The sequence below is a fragment of the Salvia hispanica genome, chromosome 3 (assembly GCF_023119035.1).
Source record: "Salvia hispanica cultivar TCC Black 2014 chromosome 3, UniMelb_Shisp_WGS_1.0, whole genome shotgun sequence".
Lineage (NCBI taxonomy): Eukaryota > Viridiplantae > Streptophyta > Magnoliopsida > Lamiales > Lamiaceae > Salvia > Salvia hispanica.
In genome coordinates, this window is record NC_062967.1 from 38,255,234 (window position 1) to 38,279,143 (window position 23,910).

Genomic DNA, 23,910 nt, shown 5'->3' on the forward strand with positions numbered 1-23,910 from the left:
GAGCAGCTGGTGTGGTCGTCGCTAGGGCGGGATCGGGCGGTCTAGGTGCTAAGGCGAGAGGTTTTGGCGACGGTGAGGCAGCTACGCGGCCATAGGCCGCCGCTGGAGCCGCCGCTGGAGCCTTTTAACCGCTAAAAGCGGCGGCCCCTATCCCTTTAGCATCTAACCGACTCCGTCGACAAACTAAACTACCCCTTCCACTTAATGTACCCCCTCCGCCCCTTCCCCGTCTCGACATTTTAGCGCTTAGTCTAGCACCATGCCGAGGTCGCCGCCGGATACCGGCGCATCGACGGAGTGGCAGCGGTTTTGGAGAGCGGAATCGTGGATCTGGCGGGCTAGGGCGGGATCGCTGCTGGTGTGGTCGACGAGGACGGCGCCGGGGGGGAGGGAGGGGAGGAGAGTGTCGAGAACTAGGGATTTGACGTCGGAGGGGTGGCCGATCATGGTGAAGATGACGTCGGAGGCGGCGGCGAGGTCGATTGGGGAATCGGCGAGCTTTGCGCCGAGGGAGAGGAGTGATGCGGCTTTGGAGGGGGTGCGGGCGTAGATTGTGACGGAGTAGCCGGCGGAGATGAGGCGAGACGCCATGGCGCCGCCCATTACACCGATGCAGATCCATCCTATTCAGGTCCGGGTCGGGTTAATCGGGGCAGGGTATTGGCCGCTCATTTTCAGCGCTAACTTAATATCTCCGGTAGACAAAGGGGCCTTTTTCAATGACGTTTCTTTGTAAACTTATAAGACGTATTTAAAATGACGTTTCTTTGTAAACTCACGTATTTCAAAACACGTTTTTATTATTCAAATTTGTACACTGACATATTTCTAACAAACTCAAACGATTTAAGGGAAGAGATGAAGGCTAAGAAGATACACTTTCAACCAAGCAATTTATTTCCGGCATAAGAAACCAATGTTGTTATAAATGAATCAGGTTCAATCATCTTCGTTTTTTCCAACATATAACCCGTTGTGTTTGATATACTCGATAACTTCATCTCCGGTCAAATACTTGACTGATAATCCTCTCGAAATGCAATCTCTGCAACGAAGAATCGAAAATTTCTCAACATCAATCTCCTCAGATTCAGCCTAGAACGTCTATAGAGTGGCATTAAACATCGTTCTTACCTCAATCCGGTCGAACTGATCCCATTTGGCACCACTTCATCCACGACCATGATATTATTCTGCAAAAACAGAGAGCCGACGTTCAACAAATGCAACTCAAATATGTAGTTGTGATTGAGAAAAAGGACTACCTTGTATTCATCCAAAATATCATCCTTGGATATAACATGCTCGACGTCTTGTCCCCCTCTCCTTATACAGACCAATCCGAAGTCCCTACAGATACTCTTGACCTACGAAAATATTTGTACTAGTAAGAATTGGACTTTAATACTTTTTTTTCCCTAGAAAAAGTTGAATGTACCTGCTCGCGGATCCAGAATCCGGGAATGGCGAATGATTCTAAGAGATCAGAACCACATACGAGCATGACTTTAAGTGACTCTAAGAAGAAAAGAGAGAACTTGTAAGCTTTTTACTAACCAACAATGGCAGTATATTTAGAAGTGAGTGATAAACCTTACCGCTGGATACAATTCCACTGTCCAATAATGAAGACCTAACTCTAGACAGAATTGTCAATGTGCGTTGGTACGAGCTCTGACTTGCCTGTTCAGGAATCCGACGTGCGTGAGTGGCCTCGTTGAAAGATGTTAGCTAGCTTATGAACTTATGGAATTCGCAGAGAAAGAAGCTGACCTCCCATGGATCCACCATAACAAAATCAGAACTTCTACAAGCAAGATTGCACATAGCAATACGATGCTCTGCAAGGATAAGACCCTGAGAAAGAAGGTGCAAAAATGTTCAAAAAAGGAAGAGTAACACCTCCAATGAAAAAAAGCTTCTACACCGTGCAGACTGCAGTAAATCCTAAACGCGAGACATGTACCATAACTCAACAAAGAATTGAAATCGGAAAATAATGTTCCGCCAGAGTGATTAAACAGTTTGCTAAGGATCGATATCGTCTCTCCTTAACCATAATTCAAGCCTCTCAAGAACGGAAACACAACTTTCGAGAAAATCAATCCCACATTTATTGTTACAAACCAACTCACATAGCATATATCATACATAACTCTGGCTAAGGACAATATATAGCACAGCATGATCATAATATCCGAAGTACCTTCTTCTTGTACGAATCGTTTACAGGTGACATGTAACCTCCAACAACACAAAACCCTTGAGAATTTACAGCATCTCTAGCCAACTCTGGGAATCAAGGCAGTAGTCAACACCTCAAACACATTGAAAAAGAAAATTCAACGTAGATGGACAACTAATTTTAGCATTACATTCATGTATCTCGCATTCCACATATCTAACAACACTATTTCGTAATACAATTATTCACAGCCTAAATTCAATCGTCAATCATATCTCCACACACAGTTAGAAAATACTAAAAAAAAGAAAAATTTCTCACCAAAACAACGCAAGTGCATGTTTGTAGGAGGATTGAAACTTCCAGTTGAAACCAAAACTACAAAAATCTTCCCCCTATTGAGAGAAGGCCAAAAATTCCTCATTCAGTGTCACAATTTGAACTTTCTACCTCAAACAAAGGGCACAGTATTTCAAGAATCGGATATGACTAAACGTATGAAAACTTACTTGGCATCAGAGCTTGATAAACTATCTTTTGTGATAGATTTGAGGGATAATTTATCTAGTGGCAGCGGTATATCTATAAAACCGGGTAAAATTCATCATGATTTTCGAGTAAAGATCAAGTTTTTGAGTGATTGACAAGAAGTATAGAGCGTGAGCTGATTGAATAAGCAGCAAAATTTACCTGGGTTTGAAGCTTCCATTCGATAAATTCTTGAAGCGTGGGGAATTCCTCTTGCGCAAACGCACAAATAGTTTATATGCAATCTGAACGCAGCTAATTTCTTAAAACCAGAGTCTTTACAGCTCACTGCTTTGGAATTTCTTTTGAATTGAATTCGAGTTGTTGTTGTTGGAGCTTGTAGAATCCAGTGGCCTATATAATTGGTCAAATCAAATCAACCCGGAACTAATGGGTCATGAGGTAGGATTATTGGAAAAAGAATAAAATAAATAATTTTACAGTAGAAAATTAACCTAGAGATAGTAGTAGATTAAAGATAACAAATTAAAAAATAGTGAAGGCAATTACTCCAGTCGAAAAGAGAATATAAACTCAACCATTGTGGGGCCGAAAAAAAAAAAGTACTCCCCGTAGTGAATGTCATACTTGGGAGATGGGCAAGGAGATGTTATTTTGTGTACTAAATAATGAGAAAAATATATAATTTTATAATTGAGATGAGAAGAAATTGTAATTTATGTTTAAATTTTGTCAAAGTCTCGTATTGCACTGTAAAAAAAGTCCATTTTAATTTGTGTCACTGTCAATTATAGTATTATACTTATAAATTTATATCTCAAAGTCAATAAAGTGCTTAAGCATTACTATGCTAAATATAGAATAACCCTTCACTTATTATTGGAGAAAATTTTTTAAATTATAGATAGATCATGTAAAGTTAAGTCTTTTAAATTGTCTAAACAATTTATGTATTACTTGTAAATAGGAGTATAATAATAATTAATAAAAGTAGATGAAAAGTTAAAAGTTAAAACAATAAACAATTTTACATAGATTCTATGTAGTATCACAAGGTACTGCCCTTTTCTCTTCATTCATATATGGTATAGTAACAAAAACATGATAATACTTTAAGCTAATGGTTAGCTTAGCCTATTGCTTGCCTCCCTACTAAATTTCCGAAACAAGAACTCACTTCACAGCTAGGGGGTTTTGACTTATTATTGGATAGTATGTTGTCAAATTCTTATATTCATTCAATTCTAATTCAAGTCGGTTATAGTTCATTAGCTTCTAAGCAGGATTTACTAATCTTTTTATTAGTTCATACTAAAATATACATTACTCATAATTTAATGCGGAAGGTTGCACCGAATGTACCTAAATGTAGCCCTTTTGGCAATACACATGCATATATAGACCAATTCGGTTAGTTCGGTTATAACCGATAACCGACCAATTCTAACCGAGTCGGTTAATTAAGTAACCAAATCGAAGATCGGGTCGATTCCGGTTAGTTTTTTGATGGAATTTTGGGGTCGGTTAACCGACCGAATACCCACCCCTAGTTATGACCAATCCGACTCAAAACAGCTGTGGTCAAGTACGTTTGTTTGCTAAATCAGATATCCGACATATCTCAGGCGGATGTTCGATCATTAAAGTGTTGCCCTTTCTATCCCCTCTTCTTAAAGTCCTCCCCTAGATTATATGGTAATTAAGGTAAATTACGCAGTTAAATGAGACCAACTGCAGCAATCAAGATTGAACTAAAATGTGCAACCATCAAATTCAAAGCAAGATCACCATCAACATTCAACACCAATTCACGTTCAATCTCCACTGACTCAAACGACACACAATGCCATTGATCACCAATCGCTAACCTTAACCTCCGATGCCGTTGATCCTCTCGATCACCGTCACGACCCCCTGCGTCCCCATCTTCCCGTCCCCGTTCGCCACCATCCCCGAAAACAGCTGCTTCGCCAGCGCTGCTCCCGGCACTACCACCGCCCCCTCCCCCTCCACCCCCATCCCCAAATCCTTCACCATATACTCCGCAAATCCCCCCGCCCTAAAATCCCTCTCAATCATCCTCTTCCCAAACAGCTCCATCGCCATCGACCCCGCCGCCCCGCCCCTCACCGCCTCCACAAACGCCTCCTTATCCAGCCCCGCCCTTTCCGCAAACACCAAACCCTCGCTCAGCCCGATCAAATTCCCCCCTACCACGATCTGATTCGCGATTTTACAGCTCTGCCCCTTCCCCGCCTCCCCCATGTAATTCACCTTCCCCATCAAATCAAACAGCGGCCTCAGCCAATCTACGATTTCCCTATCCCCGGCGGCGAAAATCGCCAATTTTCCGAGGGCGGCGCCGAGGTCGCCGCCGGATACCGGCGCATCGACGGAGTGGCAGCGGTTTTGGAGAGCGGAATCGTGGATCTGGCGGGCTAGGGCGGGATCGCTGCTGGTGTGGTCGACGAGGACGGCGCCGGGGGGGAGGGAGGGGAGGAGAGTGTCGAGAACTAGGGATTTGACGTCGGAGGGGTGGCCGATCATGGTGAAGATGACGTCGGAGGCGGCGGCAAGGTCGATTGGGGAATCGGCGAGCTTTGCGCCGAGGGAGAGGAGGGAGGCGGCTTTGGAGGGGGTGCGGGCGTAGATTGTGACGGAGTAGCCGGCGGAGATGAGGCGAGACGCCATGGCGCCGCCCATTACGCCGATGCCGATCCATCCTATTCGGGTCCGGGTCGGGTTAATCGGGGCAGGGTATTGACTGCTCATTTTCAGCGCTAACTGTAATACCTTAGAAGTTTTATTTTATTACCTTAGAAGTTTTTCTTGAATGTCCTTATAATAGTTGCTGTTTTTTGCAGATTGTATGAATTGCTTCCCTTCCTTACATGAATTCATAACCTGTTCATCAAAATGGAGATGGTTAGGTGTAATGCAGTGATGCTAGAAGTGGAGTTAATGATTTTGTAATCTGTAATAGAACGGGTATCAAGATACTTAAGTGTATCTAAACAAACATTATTTATGAAATGTAATACCTTTTGATATGCATATTTTTGGCCTTCTTCTGTATATAGACTTGAATAGGTTGTTATGGAACGATCTATTTTCAGAAGTTCTGTAGCCTTAGCATGCTCTTTCAAGCTTTTTGTCTCTTTCTTTTTCCTTTGGAGATTGTGGCTGGCGGCTGCTTTCTAGGCTTGTGATGAAATCCCTTTTGCATTCCTGCCAAAATCGATTAGTTTAAATAGAGAAAATACCAATCAGCCAGGTCATTTATTGGACAAGGCAAATGGACCATTCAATTAATTGCTTTTATTGATTCATTCGTTTTCCAATGCAGAACTCCCACTTATTTATATTTCTTATCATTAATTCAGGTAATGCATTAACTAATATTACTAATGCTTTTTTAACACTTTTTTATTGTTTTCATACTCATTTAATACTTTCCTATATATTATCAGGTATATATTTTAAATGAGATATCCGAAAGGTTATCCTAATCATTTGGTTTTTTTAGGAATCTGGTATGGTGTACATGTGTGCAGTGTATTATGGTGGTCTCCTTCTTCTATAAATATGGTTAATCACTCAGTTTACAAATCACTTAGCTAATCTCTCTTAAAAACTTACATCAACTTCAGCTCAGCTCACAGTGATAAGCTCCATTTTCGGTTGTTCCTTTTTTCTCTCATTCTTTTAAAATTAGTAGGAAGTATGTTAGACGATGTCTTACCAATTTCAGAAACATCTGCATGGCATCCCTTTGCTTCTCATTGATCTATCTCCTTTTGTATCATATATTCTGCACAAGTAAATGGATTCATTGTTATAGGTTGCTTTGAATGATAAGTGGAATAAGTGTTTATGCTTAAAAGTTTTACCATTTTGCTGATAGATCTTGGCATCTTCTTCTTTTCTCAGTTTTCTCTCCTTTTATTTCACTATTGCTGCACAGATGAAGATTATATTGTTATTGGTTGATGTTAATAATATTGTTATTATGAAGGCTTTTTGATATTTACTATCAGTTATTTCCCTTTTATTACGTCCTCTATTTTTTTACTCTGTTATTTCAGTTGAAAAATATGATGCATCAAAGAACAGGAGTTTCAGTTAGTAAGTTCTAGACTTAGAATTATTACCTTAACATGATGCTGAAAGTTTGTTATGCATTCATATTTATTAATGTCTATTAACCATGATTTGTATACATATCATGCAAACTTAATCAAAAGCACTCAGAATTTTGAATATTATGAATATCCCTACAGCCTATGTGTCTGAATTATTTTTAACATACCTTTTAAGCTCCTGCAACTTCTTTCCTAGGCTGCTTCTCTTCATTCAAAAGCCCATGTCTTTATTTTAGTCTACCACTTGGCCTACTGAAATCAGAAGATTGTAGATTAGTATACCATTTCAGGAAAGATCATTGATGACTTGTATTTTGTGTTACTGCAATAACATAAAGAATGTAAGCTTTTTTTTCTTTCTTATGATATACTAAACTCTTTGAAAATATGATTGATAACATATAAAGAAGTTGATCAGAAGCTGCTATGGCAATGAGTGTTAATTTTGGTTCCAAACTTAGCAGGAATTCGAATTCAATCATTCGATGTACCTAATTTACTTATATTTTGTGCACATAGAAGAATGCATTTAAATCTATTAGAAAATTAGGAGTATAACAAAAAATGATTCAGCAATCTCTCTTTGCATTCCTTCCCTATATTAGTTGTTTTATTCCTTTTGTTTCCTATTAGGAGCAATGTAGAAGTTAATGAATGAAGTGGTTTAATAGTGAAGTCTCCGAATTGAACAAACAGGCAGTTGATTCAGATAATTGGAATCACATACAACAATAAGAAACATGTAGAAACTGTGCTTAAGTCCAAAACATCTGTGTATATTTCATTCAATGAAATCAGTCAGAGAAATCTGTATTCTTATAAAAACCAATATATATACATTTGTATTTTGCATTTGTCAACCTCCTAAGCTGATAATATAAACATTCAGTCAGAAAACACCTTATTTTACTCTAATTTGTAGTCATTTTTGTAAATTTTATTGCTACTACTTAAGTATTTCCAATCTGCCTTTTTAAAACCTTTTTTGCAGGTTGGAGATTGCTGATAACCATGATAAAATGAAAGGTCTCATTGGTTTATGTGTAGTTCTAACCCCTTTAAATTTCCAGCATTCCTCTTATTATTTGTCTCTCAGTTTTACTTTTCTATAGTTCTCTTAACCTTCTTCTTTGTCATATATACTTCATTTATTTACAGAGTTTAAGGTTGTCATGGTTTAGAAATTGTTCTACACCTTCTAAATCTTTTCTTTTCCATAGAGCTTATTTTTCATATTAATCTATAGTCTCTCTCTGTATACCAACATCAAAGGAATTAGTAATGAAGAAATTGAGAAAATCTGCAATACTCAAGAGTTTTCCATCTAAGGAGTTAACACGTACTCATTTTCTTATGATGTCTTTTCTTTGCATAGTTGAATGTCTGAATTTCCTTTATTTTGAGCTTTTAAACCTTGATCTTCCTGTTTCAAAAAGATCTAAATTCAGTAATTTCAAAATTGAATAGATATAGTTTATGGATATAATTATGAGTAAAATATTGACTCATGTACTGTTTCATTCCAATTTTTAAGCCTTTTTTGCAGAATCTTGGTAAGCATGCATTGCAAGAGACATTGAAATAAGCTGATGATTTAGATATGGAAATTGATCTAAGTTACCTGTTTGTGTTTAGGGTCGTTTGTTAGTCTTCTCTCCTTTTTTGTCTTCTGGCTGCTTCAAAAGCGTCCGATTTGTTCATCAAATCCACCTAATTCCTGCAAAAGTTTAGTTTAATTTGTAAGAATCGTGTAACAAAAATGAATTTTCGTAGGGTTTTCACATAGAAGCAGATTACCTTGAATCGTTGACTGCGTCGATCTTTGCTACCTTTGAACAATGATAGATCGTCTTCATTTTTCCAGATTTTGGTGAGTATTGAATCAACAATTTCGCGGATTAGTGTAAATATGTGTTTTTGGAGGTTGTATCTGTGGAGATTTGTTGCAGTGTATTTGATTTCCGGTCGGCGGCGTGTTGGTGTGGCGGCGGAAGGTTGGGACGACGGGTTGGTGGTGGAGGAAGAGGAAGAGGGAGGCGGCGATGGGGTGTGGAAACTAGGGTTAAAGTCGAGAGAGAGAGAAAATGATTTTTCAGATTTTTGTATTCTTAGTTTTTTTAATTGTATGAGTGTATTATCTTATCATTTAATTTAATAAAGTTTTGGTATTAATATTTGGAGAAACTTTTGGGCCATTTTCATTGTATTTGGGCTTTTCTCAATTAATAATTGGGCTATGTTGTTTGTTTTATTAGTTTATATTAGTATAGATTCTTATTTGGATTTTTGTGTTATATCTATTGGGCTACTTATATTATTATGGCCTATTTTTATTTTATCCTATGTTAACTAAATTGTAGATGAGATTTAAATAAATTTTTTCTTGGTCGGGATAAACATCTTCGAAATTTGTAGTATTGGATTCGGTTGGCCAAATTTTTTTTTGGGAATTAATTTCGGTTATTTTATGTCAAACCATAAAAATAATGGTTGTATTGAAGAGTTATTTTTTTTTAAGCATAATCATATTACTAAATAATTTATATTCTTATTGTATCATTAGCGGATTTAATATCTTAAAATTGGTTTCTATTTTATAATATTTTTGTACAAATTTTTCAAATTTATTGATTAGTGTAAATTGATGTCTAAATGTTGTATAGTTTTAATTGTCTTTTTATTTTTGTGAAATTAGTCATTTTCTTTATTTTTGTTAACATTATCTTAATTTATTCCATTATAAATTTAATTATATACATTACTTTGTTTCGATTGTGCTAACCATGTTTTTGCGTTTACTATGTGTAGCCAATGTAGGTGAATCTTTTCAAAGTTCTATAGCTACGACTGGTAATGTTATTAACCAAGCTGCTTTGCTTATCAGTCCTGATAGTATCATTTCTTCGTCTATTGTAAATCAATTTGGAGGTATGAAATTTTTAACTTTTGAAATTTAATAATGTTTATCGTGAATGGGTTGTTTATGAAAATGAATTGTAAATTCCTTTGAATTATAATTTTTAACATATTTTGATTTATTAAAAGTAGATTTTTTATTTTGTAGAATGTTGGGATATTGGCAATGTTATATTTAATTGGATCAGTATGAAGGTCATCTTTATTTGAGCTCTGGTAGTATTGTCATTCAGATTCGACATCTGGTGGTTTAGTTGAGTTACATTCTATTGAGTTTTTGAATAACTGGAAGTGCATGTAAACCTATTCATGAATTGTTGTTGAAAGTTGGTACTCTTGTGATGCTGCTCAGGAATATAGATCACTCGAATGGATTATGTAATGGCACGAGATTGCTAATTACACGATTAGGTGATTATGTTTTGGAGGCACAAGTGTTGGCTGGCCATAATATCGGGCATAAAGTTTTGATCCATCGAATGTCTTTAATTCCTTTTGATCCAAGGTTGCCGTTCAAATACAACGACGACAATTTCCTGTGGTTGTGTTGTATGCAATGACCATTAACAAAAGTTAAGGTCAATCTTTGGCTCATGTTGGGTTATTCTTACGAAAACCAGTATTCAGTCATGAACAACTATATGTTGCTATATCTCGAGTTACGAGTCGTGCACGTCTGAAAATTTTGGTTTGTAAAGACGAGGATGTTGATAGTAGGGTTGATTCGAATGTTAATGTTGTTTACTAAAAGGTTTTCCAAAACTGGTGAACTATTGGTGTTCTGTACTCGCTCCGTCCCGCTTTAGGAGTCCCAATTGAGTCGGGCACATGTTTTATGAAAGTGTCTGAGTGTGTAATAAATAAATGTTGTATTGGATGTTGAGATCCACTTTTAACACTTTTTACTTACTTTGTAGCCATTTTTTATTAGTTTATCTCAACCGGGACTCCTAAAGCAGGACGAAGGGATATATCATATTTTGTTTATTTTTTTCCATTTAGTCGGTTGTTACTTTTTTGGCCTTTGTTTGCATATGGTTTATATTCTTATCTCTTTTATATATTAATTTTTAGTACTAAATCTCTTTTTCATATTAACTCACATAATTTTATTTTTATTTATACATATTTTAAAAATCTTATGTCCCGTGCATAGCATGAGTGTTGACACTAGTTTTTTTCAAAAGTGGAAATGTAACATCTTTTGTGGGCAAACTAAAAAGGAAAGTGAGACATCTACTATGAGACGGAGGGATGATCACAAGATATTAGAGCCATTTCTTTTGGACACAGTGAAGTTGGTAGTAAAGTAAATTTTTACCATAAATAGAAATGACTCAAATATGTTGGGATACCCAAAAAGGAATAAGGATCTAATATCTTGGGACGGAGGGAGTACTATTTTATGGCTGATTTCTTCGCAGGAGAGGAAGGCGCGAAGCTGGTGTCGAAGAAGAGAACGAGGACATCGGCAGATGTTAGGGTCGAGAGATGGAACATAGACGACTAAAGAGCAACATGCAGTTTGGTTTTCGCAAATTGTGTAATGAAGAAGCTTGGAAATGAAAACAGTTATATCAAATAACAATCCCAGATTATACAAAAACTGTTTTCACAAAGCCACTACACAAAAATATAACCATTACTAGCGGACAATTTCATTGGTAATTGTCATAATTCTGCTTGTATAAAATGGTTAGCAGCGGATTAGCAATAATTCTACGCCGTTGCCAATCAGTATATAAATAACAAAATATGTCATGGGAAGGGAAGACACTATGATCCTATATATGAGTCTGAGACATGTAGCTGTTGTACTTTTGTTGGCAGATGGAAAACTTCTCATGGCAAAGCCGAAACACGTCTAGTTCCTCGTCCACGCGCTGCTTTATCTTCACCAGCTCCATCTCTTTTGCTGCCAACTTTCTCAAAGTATCTGCATGCGTAGCTTTCTTCATCACTGGAAACAAGATTTTTGGTTCCCTGCATTCATGAAAATATTAGCATAATCAAAGGAAAAAACCTTTTGGCAGAAATGGAATTGCAGTTTATAGATATGCATACCGAAGGCCTAGAGAGAGGAGTCCATTCCCTCTCAGGACACCTCCATCTAACGAGACAGCTCCCTCGATGCAAGATTGGGCTGCTGCCATCATGCACTCCCTGTCTTTATAGACTTGAAGCTTCCCAAAAAGGCGATGAAATAAAGTCTCGCGGAGGCCATGGCCGCTGGTGGTTCTCCAATGTAAACGGTCCGGTTCTATGTTAATCAGGTCAACTGCATAGCCAAGGAAACCATGATGGGCGCTGCCATTTGGTAAGGTCGGGTCCCGCAATGGTAGAAGCTCGCTGCTTGGCTCGTTGGATCTTGGCCTGTTTATGTATCAGCATTTTAGAACCAAATGGAGACAAATGACAATGATAGTAGGAAAACATTCTAACAACGTCGTCTTGGCAAACCTGATGTCCTCGAGGCAAAATGCATTGTAGTCGGCCAACTTGTGCAGGGTGTTGGCGTCTAGAGATTGTGCGGCTGCGTAGTTTCTGCAAACAATTGCAAGCATTTGATCCTCACCGAGAAATAGTGCCAGCATCCTACATCACGAAAATGTAACTTTAGTGTTGCTGAATTTGTCATTCAGACATGGGGCAATCAACTTCAGGAGATGAATAGGAAGCAACCTGCTGAGCTCGAAGCTTTCAACTGTTCCCAAAAGTGCCACCACGCCCACAATGCCTTTGCACACTAGATCATCTTCCAGCATTTTGCAGATTGCAGCAGCTGCTGTCTGACTTCTGCTTTCTATTTGTTTCATAGTCGGGTATAGGCCACATACGTTCAATGCATTGGTACCAAGATCAGGAGCTATCACAGCTGCAGGAGTAATGTAGCCAATCAATTATGGAAAGTTTTGAAAGTTTCTTTTAAAAACAGTATACAAAAGGAAAAGGAAAGCAAGACGGACTGAAGTGTCTCAATAAATGCTACTACTATAGTTAGCAGACAAAGATTTCGGATTAACTTGGACAAAGATAATATTGAAAAACATAAGCATGGATAAAGTTATCGGTAATGGAAAATAACTAAGAGTATCAGATAACCTTGTAACTGCGATATTTCTAGCTGGATTTGTGACAGAGTACTCCGTTGTATCTCTAACTTATCCATTTGACTTGACATTTGCATTGCACTGTTAATAAGATCATCCTCTAGCTCCTGCTCCGAACAACTTTCCTGATAATGAAAATGCATGTAAATGAAGTGACCAATTAGAATAAGAAATATTCAAATAATCCTTTTGAAGCCATGTATCAGTTCATAAACAATATAGAATAAGCAGCATTTTTCACTCTTAGCATGCTAGGAGTAGTAAAGAGAAGGTAAGTGTGAGTTTAATTTTGGACAAATCAAAGAAGAATTAGTTAATATCGTGAGAAGCAGAAGCTACAACCTTACTACATAATGTAACTGGATTTCTGCTCTGAGTGTGTGTATCCAATTCCGGAGTCTTCAAAGGGGGTGAATCACTGATGGGCGATACACACCCCTTTGAACTATGCGGACTTAAGATCTCGTTCTTAACTTGTGGTACCCTCAAGGAAGGTGAGACCGGGAGGAATCCTAGTTTGGATGAACTTGGGGTTGATATTGAATTACATGAACTAGGCGGAGAAAAGGTCATGTTCATCTCTTGCGAAACCCTAGATAGGAAAGGACTCCCAGAACTATGCGGTGAAAAGGTCTCATTCATAACTTGTGATACCCTTGAGGGCGGTGAGACAGGGAGGTTCTGTCCGTGTTCAGATGATCTTGGGGTTGATAGTATGGGATTCCCTAAACTATGCGGAGAGGAGATCTCATTCATAACGTCTGATACCCTCAAGGAAGGCAAGATAGGGAAGTTATGTTCATGTTCTGATGATATTGGAGTTGAAAGTATTGGATTTCCTACATCGTCGGGATTCATGGCACTGTCAAGTTTCTCTTGCTGCTGTTTCTCAAGATGAACCTAATTCAAGCATCAAGTTAAACACAGTTATTAGTTACTATTCTGCCAACCAATGCAGAATCAAACAGTTTCTGATACACTTGAGAGCAACCTGACTCGGCAAAATTTCTGGAGCTGCTTCATTTTCAAATGAATTTTTGGGCTGATGTATGTGATTCCCTATTATATCCACATGATTTCTCACATTTCTCACATAATCACGATTCTTTTGCCGCGCCTTCTGAACAATAACCTGCATTTAGATAAAACTGTGTTAATACCACACCATATATTGAGCAGGGAAAAACTTTCTGAAGTTACTTAGACCTTTATGGCAAACTTTAGTTCCGGATGACGAGAATGCACAGCTTCAAAGAAGACAGCTCCTTCTTCACAAGGGAGAGGAATAGAGGGAACAGTGCAACATCCATTGAGGAACCTGTATTTCACAGACTCATCAATGCGAAATGATCTGCACTTGATTGTCAGAGTATGAGACTGCCCATGTTTATCGTCATCGTGGATCCTTTCATCAACCTTTCCTTCAGAATCAACAATCTCAAATGCAACATCCTTTAACAGGGAACCTGCTTCATAGTTCATGAAAACCTGCCACCAAGAAACAGTTAATGTATAGAAGCAAAAATATTATGGAAATGTATCTTTAAATAGAAGCCTTTAGTTATGTTATTTTTCATTTTCCTTCCTCTTCTATACTTGCCTAAAAACAAAGCAGCTCAGATGAAAAAGATACAAACCTTTTGCAGTGCTCGTAGCTCTCTTACTTCTGTCTGAAACCGCAGCTCAAAAATAACTCCGTCTTTTGACATTACACTAAGCATAACTTCATGCCAAAAAAAAGCAACGATTACTACTAGTCTACGTGATGATTGATGTGCATAATGATTGAAAAGGATATGCATAGATAGTGAGTAATGGGATATTAAGAAAACAGACAGGTTCCGACCTCTTTTGCCATATCCGGCAGAAACTTTAAGAAGATTGCTCAGATCAACGCGGCCATTAGCATCAACCTATCGATGAGAGATGTTAAAACTCAAAAGTATGGAAAACAAAAAAAAATCCGGAGAGATGAAAAGTAATAAGGGCAGGGCAGAAGATATAAGCTCTGATAACTGAGTTATACTATGTCCTTATTAGATCAATTTGCAGTTGGTGAAGAAACATTGTGATAGGGTTAAAATGTTTCAATCATATTCTACAATTATTTCTACTAGATATACAGTTAATTGTTCAGAACTCAGTTCAGCATTTGTACCACAAGCCAAACAATTTATATTTGACCTTGGCATTGGTGAAACTAATGCCGCGACTTTCAAATTATTAACATAGATGGTGTTTGTTCGCAAAGGTTATAGTAATAAAGCAGTTGAATCTGGAAAGTGTAGTTGATATATGATAACCGAGCAGCCCTTTGAAACCAGTTAGCAGACCTTCTTTTTACTCTCCATAACAAGACCACAGTTGATTCCACTTCCATCTTGAATGGACAACCCATCTAATCTTAGCAAAATGAGGTCATTTTCTTTTAGATGGTTGCCATATTCATCAAACACCTGTAATATAATGAAAATTTCCATCAGCTTAGCAGTTGACGCAATCCATATCGTGTTATTAGTTAGCTACATCATTCACCTACTCAAAAGGAAAAGGAACATGAGAAGAATAACATTAATAACTGTAAATCACAAGCCATGGAAAACTATAGTCATGACAGGCGTACTTCTAGTGCAAGTTCCTTGATAATCTGGCCAGGAAGTAACTGTTTTCGTAGTTCAGTTGGATGCACAGTGATCTTTTTCGGAGGTGCGGGCATAACTGTCAAGAGGAAGTGCTCCAGTAAGAAATTAATAATGGAAAATAAACAGAAAGGGGACATCTTACTTCACATGTTCATATCAATATTCTTTGAAACATAGAATCTAGACCAAGAAAAAACAAAAAACAAAGATACCTCGACATGTTAAAGCAACTGAAAATGCTTTATCTGGTGTGCTTAGGAGTAACCTTGCTTCATAATTTGGCCTGATATGATCTAATTCACTGCTTGAAATGAAAATATCCTACAGAATTAAGAGCTTATGAGTAAAGGCATCAGCAAACAAACACATCAGGAGGCACTTAAAAACTACCTTAATTTTCATAGTTAACTTGTCTGGTGTAATTTCCACTTTCTTTCTACAATCTTGAGCAAGATTTCTACCATTTGAGGTGAGCTTGATGAGCAAGTCTGGAAAACCTTTAAATCTGATGCGTTTCTTGTGTTCATCAAGGCAAACTACAGATAGAGTTCTGCAACAAGAACCCACCCTGTCCAAAAAAATACAGAGATCGAATCATTTGGCAGTGGATTAAGGGTTCGAGTTTTCTTCATTTACTGAAAGTTCAAATTATATTCTGTAGTAGTTCTGTTACACAAAAGAGGTTATTATAGTTCGAGACAACTTTTGCACCAAATCTAAAATTAGCTCTACCACATTAGGAAGAAGTACTTTACAGAACAAGTTTATAGTAAAACAAAATAAAGTGAAACTGCAGAAGTAAGAACAAGGAAAAAACATGGCCCTGTATGCAAGATGCCACCATGAACTGCAGCAAGCATGCCAAAATGACAGTTATAACTGCATTTATAACTCTTAAATGTTTATTCAACAAGAAAAGAATGATATAGAAATATTATTAAAGAAAAACAAGATATCAATTCATGATATATTAATGACATATGTCCATCCCCTACCTTACGGTGTACGGTTCATTTTCATCATGATTTAAGACTACCCATCTGCCTATTCCATATGGCCCCTGAACTTGCACCTTATGTTCAAGTTTAATATCCTTGATATCTTTCTGATAAAAGAAATGAGCAACAAATTAGAGCAAATAAGATTGGCAATTTCATTGTCATAGCTTGAGAAAGTTGGCTACCAGTGAAAATGAACAAGTTAAGATGCCAGGCTCCTCACATAGCAGGCGCTGTCTCGAGCCCAATGGAAATATATATAGACCATGAAGCCCCTTATAGGATTCAGGTGGATGCCTCACAGAATAAGCATGCTCCCTATTTCCAGCTTCACCATCACTAGCTCTCTGTTTGACGATTTCTAGAATCATTTCCTGATTATCTCTAACAATGAACTTTTGGTCCAATCTCTTAGAGCTATTTCCATTATTAAAAGAACACGGACGTACAACAGCAACAATGTTATCCGGAAGAAAATCTCCGGCATTTAGTAGACTAGGCAATCCCTGTAAAAAGAAAAGAGAAATGTTTTATTTTAAATAGCCCAAGACTATAAAGTTCAATGTTAATTTAAGGCATTAATGAGGTGTTCAAATGTCATACACAAAAAAATTAAGATATGTTATGTGACTGTGTCAGTGTCTTAGTAAGTCAAAGGAGAGGAAGAGACAGGACAAATAGCTAATCCAAATATGCATTTACATAAAACAATTTCATAGCTAACCCCATCAATCTCCAATTCTTGGCAATCGGCCTGACTTAATAAATCTATGGCAGCAGGCAATTTCTGCTTGAACGCCTCAAGCTTTGCTTTCCATTCAATGTCATCAACAGGTAAGCACTGCATCACAACTTAATTAAATTTCATACTACAAATGGAATTAAAAATCACAAAGCGAACAATATTCAAATTACATGCCTAACCTTGTCAGAATCAATTATTCTTATTGGAAACACGCAAGAGTCGTTAATGTCAATAGTGCAGTTCCCCTCCCTAACTAAAAGATGGCATGCTTTTTCTTCGGGAAGACCAAGTGGCCTATTATCAGAAGGAAAGTCCCAATAACAGGAACTATGTCAAGTTCCAATTCAGCCAGAAATGTACAAAAAAGAATTGATTATTTCATTCAAATATAATTGAAATCACCTACCTGCAAATTAGTCGAGCCTCGCCTGATTAGATACAGATACTCATTAGATGACGATAATAGAAATATGAAGAAAGAATGATGTCTTAAGCATTATTTTCAAAGCATCTAGTTGACTGAGATAATAATGATTAGCAATTCATTATGATCATAGACATCATAGACCACAGCTTCACCAGTGAATCTCTTTGATAGTACTTGAAACAAATCACTCAAAATTAAAATTCACTAACCAGAAGCATCCCCTTGAAGCCCTTCCAAGATGACATACTCAAGTGTGGCATACACATTGTTGTTATGGCATCCAGCACACGCTCCCCTTAAAATTTTGATATTCATACCAGCTTTCCAAAATATGCCCTTCCTCTGGATCTCTTTATGAACCCTCAGCACTAGAATGTTCCCGATAATCATTACATTAGTAGGTGACAAGACGCAACAAGAACGTGGAAACTGAATCCACGGCAATTGGATTTCTATGTAGAGCCCAGAGCGATTGATATCACATAGAACTACAATGAAGGACTATAGAATTGACATCATTGCCATATATAAAGCTTACCACTAGATTTGAGGTCGAGCTTTTTATTCTTTTTCTCCTTCGAAGCACCAACAATAAGTATGGGTTCATCCAGGCCATCATCAGTTTCCTCGTCATAACGATCATGCATTTCCATAATCCAATCATTATATAGCGTCTGTAGCTGACCGAATGTCAAAGCCTTTCCATCTCTAGAGATTTTGACTTGCACCTCTACATAAAAACAAGAATACAAGATAAAAGTCTCACACATGTAAACACAGCACAGAAACTCTTGAATGTTAGTAGTAATATTTTTCTTTCAAAATTGTTTATCAAGAAGACAGGAACATTTGGCATGAATTACCTTTTCTATCATCATCTGATCTCTTGCCAAAGTTCTTTAGAGCCTTGGTGTAGGGGTGATGGTGGGCTAAATCTGTCTGAAATATATAAAAAGTGGGCTGAGACATAACAGTAGGTTGCATAAAACTGAGTAATAAATGAGCCTTCAAAAGTATGGTTAAAAGGAATAGGTATCAAAATCAAACTTATTTTGAATATACATGTGTACGCATACATAAGTTCATATCAGAGAAAATCAAGCATGACTTCCAATATGATTGTACTTTAAAATTTAACTATGGAACATAATGCATACTATTTGTTAGAAACACAATAAAGTCCTTATATGTGATAAAAAGTGAATACTGAAGCTTGGGAGAGAAATGATAAATCCACAATAATGGAAATAAGTCCACAATAAATCCAATAACTACTTAAAATACTAAGTTTCCCCTAATGCTCAGTGAGTATTCATACCTTATGAGGTGTTGGATTGAAGCCGGAATCAGTATCTGCATCCAAAACCAAGTACGCATCTTTTTTTATAATACACATAAATGTATAATACTTTTGATACCATGTATATCAAAATGTGCAGAGAAACTCATGTATCCTAAAGTTCTGAAAATTACCTATGAAACATTTCACTCTAGAGCAGAATCTCATAAGAATCTTAGCTCTTTCACCTACTTTATGTTTGGGCTCCATAAAAGGAAGCAAACCCTGTCAAGAAGGAAATGTCAGTTTAAGCCACGTAACTCACCAAAATTTGAAGTTCATTTTCTGAAGCATAACATCATTCACAACTTTGGATGGATTTAGTTATCGTAACAGTAATACGGCTCCTTGGACAATGCAGCAGACCTTATTCATAAAGTAAGATAACCAGTACAAATTTTCCAAACAAAATGAGAATTTAAAGATATCCTCAACTAACCCAGCGAACGTCTGGCAGGAGACGGCCCAACCTTCGAACAGATACATGACTGAAGCTTTCAAAGCTCTCTTTGATTCCACAATGATCTTCATTTAACTTATCAAGTATCATCTGTATACTTTCTGTACCCTGCAACCAACCAAATGCAGAAATATCATATGCACAGCACAAGTATATGATTGCATATTTAATGCCAATAACTGAAAGAGTATGCACAGACCCCAACTATGGGAAAGTAAACACACTTCAGACTTGCATTTGCTGTAGCAGACACTCTTTGATCTGGAGATCAGATAATTATATGAAGCAATAATCAGTTATCATCATTATGTGACAAAAACTAATTCCTAATGTTATCGGACTTGATATTATAACATGAATATAATCCTTTGATAATAACCAAATAAGTTAACTTACTTTGACCAGCCAATGTAGAAGAATCTGCAGTGGTACTAAATTGAACTTGCACGACAAATTCGGGACCATTACATGAGTGCATGTTTGTAGTGGCAACTTCCCCACCTTGTATTCCAGCTAAGTCCATCTCATTTACCTGAAGCAATCCCAGTTTTAGAACTAACAATCCCAAGTAGGAAGCATGTACTGAAACAAATTGAGCAATCTTAACTTGTGGACATTTAACTCAATTCAGTAAATAGGATGATAGACGCATTTCAGATGTTCAATGTCAAGAAAACCATCGAGAAAATATACCCCAAAAGTGGAAAGAAAGTCCTAAAAATCACCTCAAATATAATCGGTCTACTTGTCTTTCCTGACATTTCATCACACTGTTTATCCAGAAAAAAAAAATCAGTGAACTATACTATATAAAAAATGAGGTCATTGATCTTGAAAAGATAATTTAATGAATACACAACATTGGAAAAACTTGTTTTATATAATGTTACAGCACCAGAAATACATCTAATGATTATGTCCCTTTTTGTATAAAGACAATTAACCTGGATATAAGGAAAGTATATGTCCTTCAATTTACATCGCAATTGCCTTATGTACAGATTCTTCACTTTTGGCTTGGGATCAAATATTTCAACCTGGCAAAAAAAAATAACACTAGATCAACAATGAGTAACATGAAGTAATGAACATTAAATTTTCTCATATTGGAAATATGGGACTGTTATTATTGCACTTAGATAGAAAATGATAAAAAAAGGTTTTTTAAACTCTATGAAAAACTCTCTCTATGAAAGACTGATAAGGGAAGCTCACTTTTGTGAAGCTTCCATGTGGAGATTTCAGATTTTCATCTTTCAAAGGATCTCTAATACCTCCTTTGGTCTGCAGGAAACACATGATTTATCATACTAATAAATTGTACGAGAACAAATGGAAATCTAATAAAGAAAAAAATGTGCAACAATCGATCACCTTCCAGCAGTTTTCCAGATGGGAGGCACTTACTAATGCTTCTCTTTCCATGTGTAATGTAAATACCTTGTTACTTTGCTTTGTCTTTGAAGAAACAACAGCTCGCCTGCAGTAGTGTTTTAAAAAAGAATACAAAGGAAGCAAAGAAATAAACAACAAGAAAACACTGTGAACGAGATGCTTCATATTTTTATGGGTAAAAATGAACAGTTCACATAGCTTATACCTTCCCAAACACATTGCCGCTACTGGACCACCATAACCAAACATTCCAAAGAAAGGCTGTGATCCAATAAAAATGCAAAGAAAAATGAGACTTTTGGAAATTATAAAAAAAAATTGACAAGAAGCTGGTACCATTAGATATGGAGGTTCTCCCCCTATTGCTTTTTCTCTCATGGAGCGGTGAAGAGATGCTCCCATTTTTCCCCTTGACAATAAATAAAATACAGCAATCATAAGCAGGGAAAGCACATTAACCATAAGTAGATAGGTGGTAGGCATCAAACTGAATGTTTGTGTAACCCTTGCTAGATGCACAAGGAAGTGTTAGAAGTCCAATTAAGTAAAGTTCTTGAAGTTAAAGAATTATCACCCAAAGTACTTGGAAACATGAGGAGAAGATATAATAAAATTGTAAATCATTGGTTTAACTATTTACAGACAGCTATTCTTCAAAATAGCCGAGGATAGAAACACAAGTTTCTATTGATACAGGAAAATAAATCTAGTTATTTTCAGCATGGCCTTGAGATGCTTGTGATTCATTATTCTCCAAGCAATCCAGTTATGCAAATATTAAGATGAAATCCCTTTTGTTCTTATTATCTTTGATACTAGAAACAGGAACAATGCTAGTGAATCTGTACAAAATATTTTAGCATTTGAACCTTGCATAATGCACCAAAGAAAAGTGAGAAGGCACTAGATTGGAGGTAAAACACACCAAATCTTCTCGACAATAAATTGAGGACAAATAGCTCAACCAAAATATTGAAATAGAAAATGAAATGTTCTAACAACTAAACTGCCCAAGCATTTATGTTATGCTATACCACTTGACTATGTTCCCATTAGCACCATCCATTCCTGGACCTGAGTCAAAAATGGAAATTTTCCCAGGCTCCAATTGCACACTGTAAATAAGGCAATTACTAAACAAGATCAGAAAAATTGGAAGATATGAGAAATCTGAATCATGCAACATTAAAGAAATGCAATTGACCATGATATAATGCACAAAAAATAACGGAACATTTAGAGCCTATGATGCAATAAAATACCTAATTAATCTTCTTTCTCCTTTGCCATTGGACCATAAAGCTTGTAGGGAATTATCCTGATAAAGAGATCAACTTAATCACAGAGGAAAAAAAAAAGCAAAACCAAATTTCATGCTTACTATCAGGTCAGCCAGAGCTGTTTCACATGTATAATCATCGGGTAACTCTTTAAGCAAATCGGTATCTGGGGTAAGATCCCACATGTCCTGCACATCCAAACAATAAAGTGACATGATCAATCTGAAAGAAAAAGTTAGCAACAAAAGCACTTGGTGATCATAAATCAGACCACCTTAACAACCTGAAAAAATTTAATGATTAAAAATGCAAAACTAGAAATATACCTCATATTCATCTGGCTCTAGGGATCCATCCTGCATCAAGAAGAATACACAAATCATAACACCATTACTTGAAACAAAAATAAACAGAACAAATTGTGGTGACAAAATCTCACATGAAGCCAAAGCAAGTGCCAGATGTTGGGCAAGAATTTCTGGAAATCTATTTTGAGTTTTATCTTATTTTCTTGTGTATCTGTGAAGTGTAGGTCCTGGTAGTCCCAATTGATTTTTCTCTTTTGTCCCAAGGACGTCTTCTGGTTGGCTAGAAGAGAATATTCTCTTCTAACTATACCAATGAACTTCTCAATTGGCATCTCTTTGCGCAGCTCACTCATTTTGAGCTCCACAGCAGTGCCATTCGGAAGTAGTACACGAAACCTGTATACCATTTCACACCCATCATCTTTGGCTTGAACAGTCCCACTTGAACTTTTTCCCGGTGTCTCTTCACGGGGCCTTTTGTTCAACTTCATGGGGGGTGTCATTACCTGTCATTCACCAAGAATTCATTAGCAACCCTTTTCAAAATCACATCTACCTTAATATGAACTAAATCAGTGTATTAATTTCATGAAGTAACACCTCATCAAGGTTCTTTGCTATTTGCATGAAAAGAAAGACAATTACTTGGAACGGTAAAAAATAAGTTGGATATATATTTCAGTCATCTCACTAACATTCTTGCATACTCTCTGAACAAGTCAGAATACGACATAACAACGATGCCATTTGCAAGTGAAACATTTTTAATCCTCATAGCCCAACCTAAAACAACTCAGGGAAATATCTAAAATTGAAGCTAAAAAAACTTTACCACATTCACAAGAAACAAAAAATCATCAAGAAACATAGCATAATTCATGATCAAGTAACAAGCACAAACATTCATATAAAAGTTCAGGATACAGAGCTTCAGCCTCTAGATGAAACTTCCATAAGCTCGTTAACTCTTGCGTACAACTTACACACCTTCACATTGTCAAAAACATCACCATACAAATCCACAACAGGCCGACTCTTTTCTGGCCCCTCCACACCCGACGCCTCATGAGGCCTCTTCTTCGTTCCGCTGAGAGGAGACTTCGAGTACATCTGCCACAACAATGGTGCTTATCAAATCAACGCACAATTTCAAAAAGTAGCATCTATTTAGTTTATATGACATTTCAACTGTAAAACAACACGAAAGCATAAAAAAGCTTCGTATCCACGATAGAAAACAACCTTTTCCAGGTAAACAATTTTTTTCTGTCAAAGCAGAGTAATTATTTGGATGAATCATTTTTAACCAAACCAATGCACGGTTTCAAAAAGTAGCATCTGATTAGGTTATTCAACATTTCAACAACAAAACAACACAGGAACATGAAAAATCTGCAAATCTACGACAGAAACAACCTTCAAAGCACCAGCAGCTGGTAATCATTTAGATAAATCATTTTTAACCAAAAATTCT

At 36.9% G+C, this 23,910-nt stretch overlaps 4 protein-coding genes across 5 annotated transcripts in view; all 4 read right to left on the reverse strand.

Annotated features, from left to right (window-relative positions):
- LOC125212742 (probable 3-hydroxyisobutyrate dehydrogenase-like 3, mitochondrial) overlaps nucleotides 1-5,490 on the reverse strand; it is a 7,428-nt gene extending 1,938 nt beyond the window's left edge. The window contains exons 1-2 of one of the 2 annotated variants that reach the window (XM_048112984.1): nucleotides 4,543-5,490; nucleotides 2,931-3,067 (exon numbers count right to left, since the gene is read on the reverse strand). In XM_048112984.1, the coding sequence (XP_047968941.1) occupies nucleotides 4,544-5,446 (903 nt within the window). In that variant the 5' untranslated portion in view covers nucleotides 5,447-5,490 and the 3' untranslated portion in view covers nucleotides 2,931-3,067; nucleotide 4,543. Of the gene's footprint in view, nucleotides 1-2,930; nucleotides 3,068-4,542 lie in introns of those variants that run through there. The other variant, XM_048112985.1, reaches the window with a different exon arrangement.
- On the reverse strand, nucleotides 247-603 carry LOC125210099 (probable 3-hydroxyisobutyrate dehydrogenase-like 3, mitochondrial). Its single transcript, XM_048109676.1, has one exon. It carries the CDS (start codon nucleotides 601-603, stop codon nucleotides 247-249), a length of 357 nt encoding a protein of 118 aa, XP_047965633.1.
- On the reverse strand, nucleotides 875-3,010 carry LOC125212743 (nicotinamide/nicotinic acid mononucleotide adenylyltransferase-like). Its single transcript, XM_048112986.1, has 10 exons — nucleotides 2,876-3,010; nucleotides 2,695-2,767; nucleotides 2,507-2,580; nucleotides 2,207-2,292; nucleotides 1,774-1,857; nucleotides 1,599-1,683; nucleotides 1,439-1,518; nucleotides 1,266-1,367; nucleotides 1,135-1,193; nucleotides 875-1,045 (listed from the first exon to the last, which is right to left on the reverse strand). Exons 1-10 carry the CDS (start codon nucleotides 2,892-2,894, stop codon nucleotides 940-942), a joined length of 768 nt encoding a protein of 255 aa, XP_047968943.1. The 5' UTR covers nucleotides 2,895-3,010; the 3' UTR covers nucleotides 875-939.
- A 5,884-nt stretch (nucleotides 5,491-11,374) lies between the features above and the next one.
- LOC125210100 (structural maintenance of chromosomes flexible hinge domain-containing protein GMI1) lies at nucleotides 11,375-23,546 on the reverse strand. The gene is made up of 39 exons (XM_048109677.1): nucleotides 23,424-23,546; nucleotides 22,568-22,942; nucleotides 22,455-22,484; nucleotides 22,230-22,316; nucleotides 22,111-22,166; nucleotides 21,883-21,963; nucleotides 21,185-21,257; nucleotides 21,054-21,109; nucleotides 20,828-20,933; nucleotides 20,669-20,737; nucleotides 20,398-20,490; nucleotides 20,179-20,223; nucleotides 19,850-19,985; nucleotides 19,653-19,714; nucleotides 19,433-19,561; nucleotides 19,128-19,218; nucleotides 18,973-19,007; nucleotides 18,518-18,593; nucleotides 18,196-18,375; nucleotides 17,864-18,022; nucleotides 17,634-17,655; nucleotides 17,407-17,521; nucleotides 17,207-17,323; nucleotides 16,668-16,988; nucleotides 16,480-16,589; nucleotides 15,875-16,052; nucleotides 15,697-15,805; nucleotides 15,466-15,560; nucleotides 15,176-15,298; nucleotides 14,689-14,755; nucleotides 14,480-14,565; nucleotides 14,049-14,330; nucleotides 13,834-13,974; nucleotides 13,185-13,742; nucleotides 12,835-12,967; nucleotides 12,415-12,607; nucleotides 12,193-12,327; nucleotides 11,797-12,105; nucleotides 11,375-11,715 (listed from the first exon to the last, which is right to left on the reverse strand). Exons 1-39 carry the CDS (start codon nucleotides 23,544-23,546, stop codon nucleotides 11,517-11,519), a joined length of 5,355 nt encoding a protein of 1,784 aa, XP_047965634.1. The 3' UTR covers nucleotides 11,375-11,516.
- Nucleotides 23,547-23,910: the final 364 nt, after the last annotated feature.

What these genes read in the sequence shown, in the direction of transcription:
- LOC125210099 (XM_048109676.1), bottom strand. Translation starts at nt 603, where the DNA reads ATGGGCGGCGCCATGGCGTCTCGCCTCATCTCCGCCGGCTACTCCGTC.
- LOC125210100 (XM_048109677.1), bottom strand. Translation starts at nt 23,546, where the DNA reads ATGTACTCGAAGTCTCCTCTCAGCGGAACGAAGAAGAGGCCTCATGAG. An exon ending in GGAGAAAGAAGATTAATTAG is followed by an intron (nt 21,964 to 22,110) that starts GTATTTTATTGC and finishes CCTTATTTACAG; the next exon opens with TGTGCAATTGGAGCCTGGGA. An exon ending in TTATGGAGAGTAAAAAGAAG is followed by an intron (nt 14,756 to 15,175) that starts GTCTGCTAACTG and finishes TCTCATCGATAG; the next exon opens with GTTGATGCTAATGGCCGCGT.
- LOC125212743 (XM_048112986.1), bottom strand. An exon ending in CAGTGGAATTGTATCCAGCG is followed by an intron (nt 1,519 to 1,598) that starts GTAAGGTTTATC and finishes TTTTCTTCTTAG; the next exon opens with AGTCACTTAAAGTCATGCTC. An exon ending in ATATTTTGGATGAATACAAG is followed by an intron (nt 1,194 to 1,265) that starts GTAGTCCTTTTT and finishes CTGTTTTTGCAG; the next exon opens with AATAATATCATGGTCGTGGA.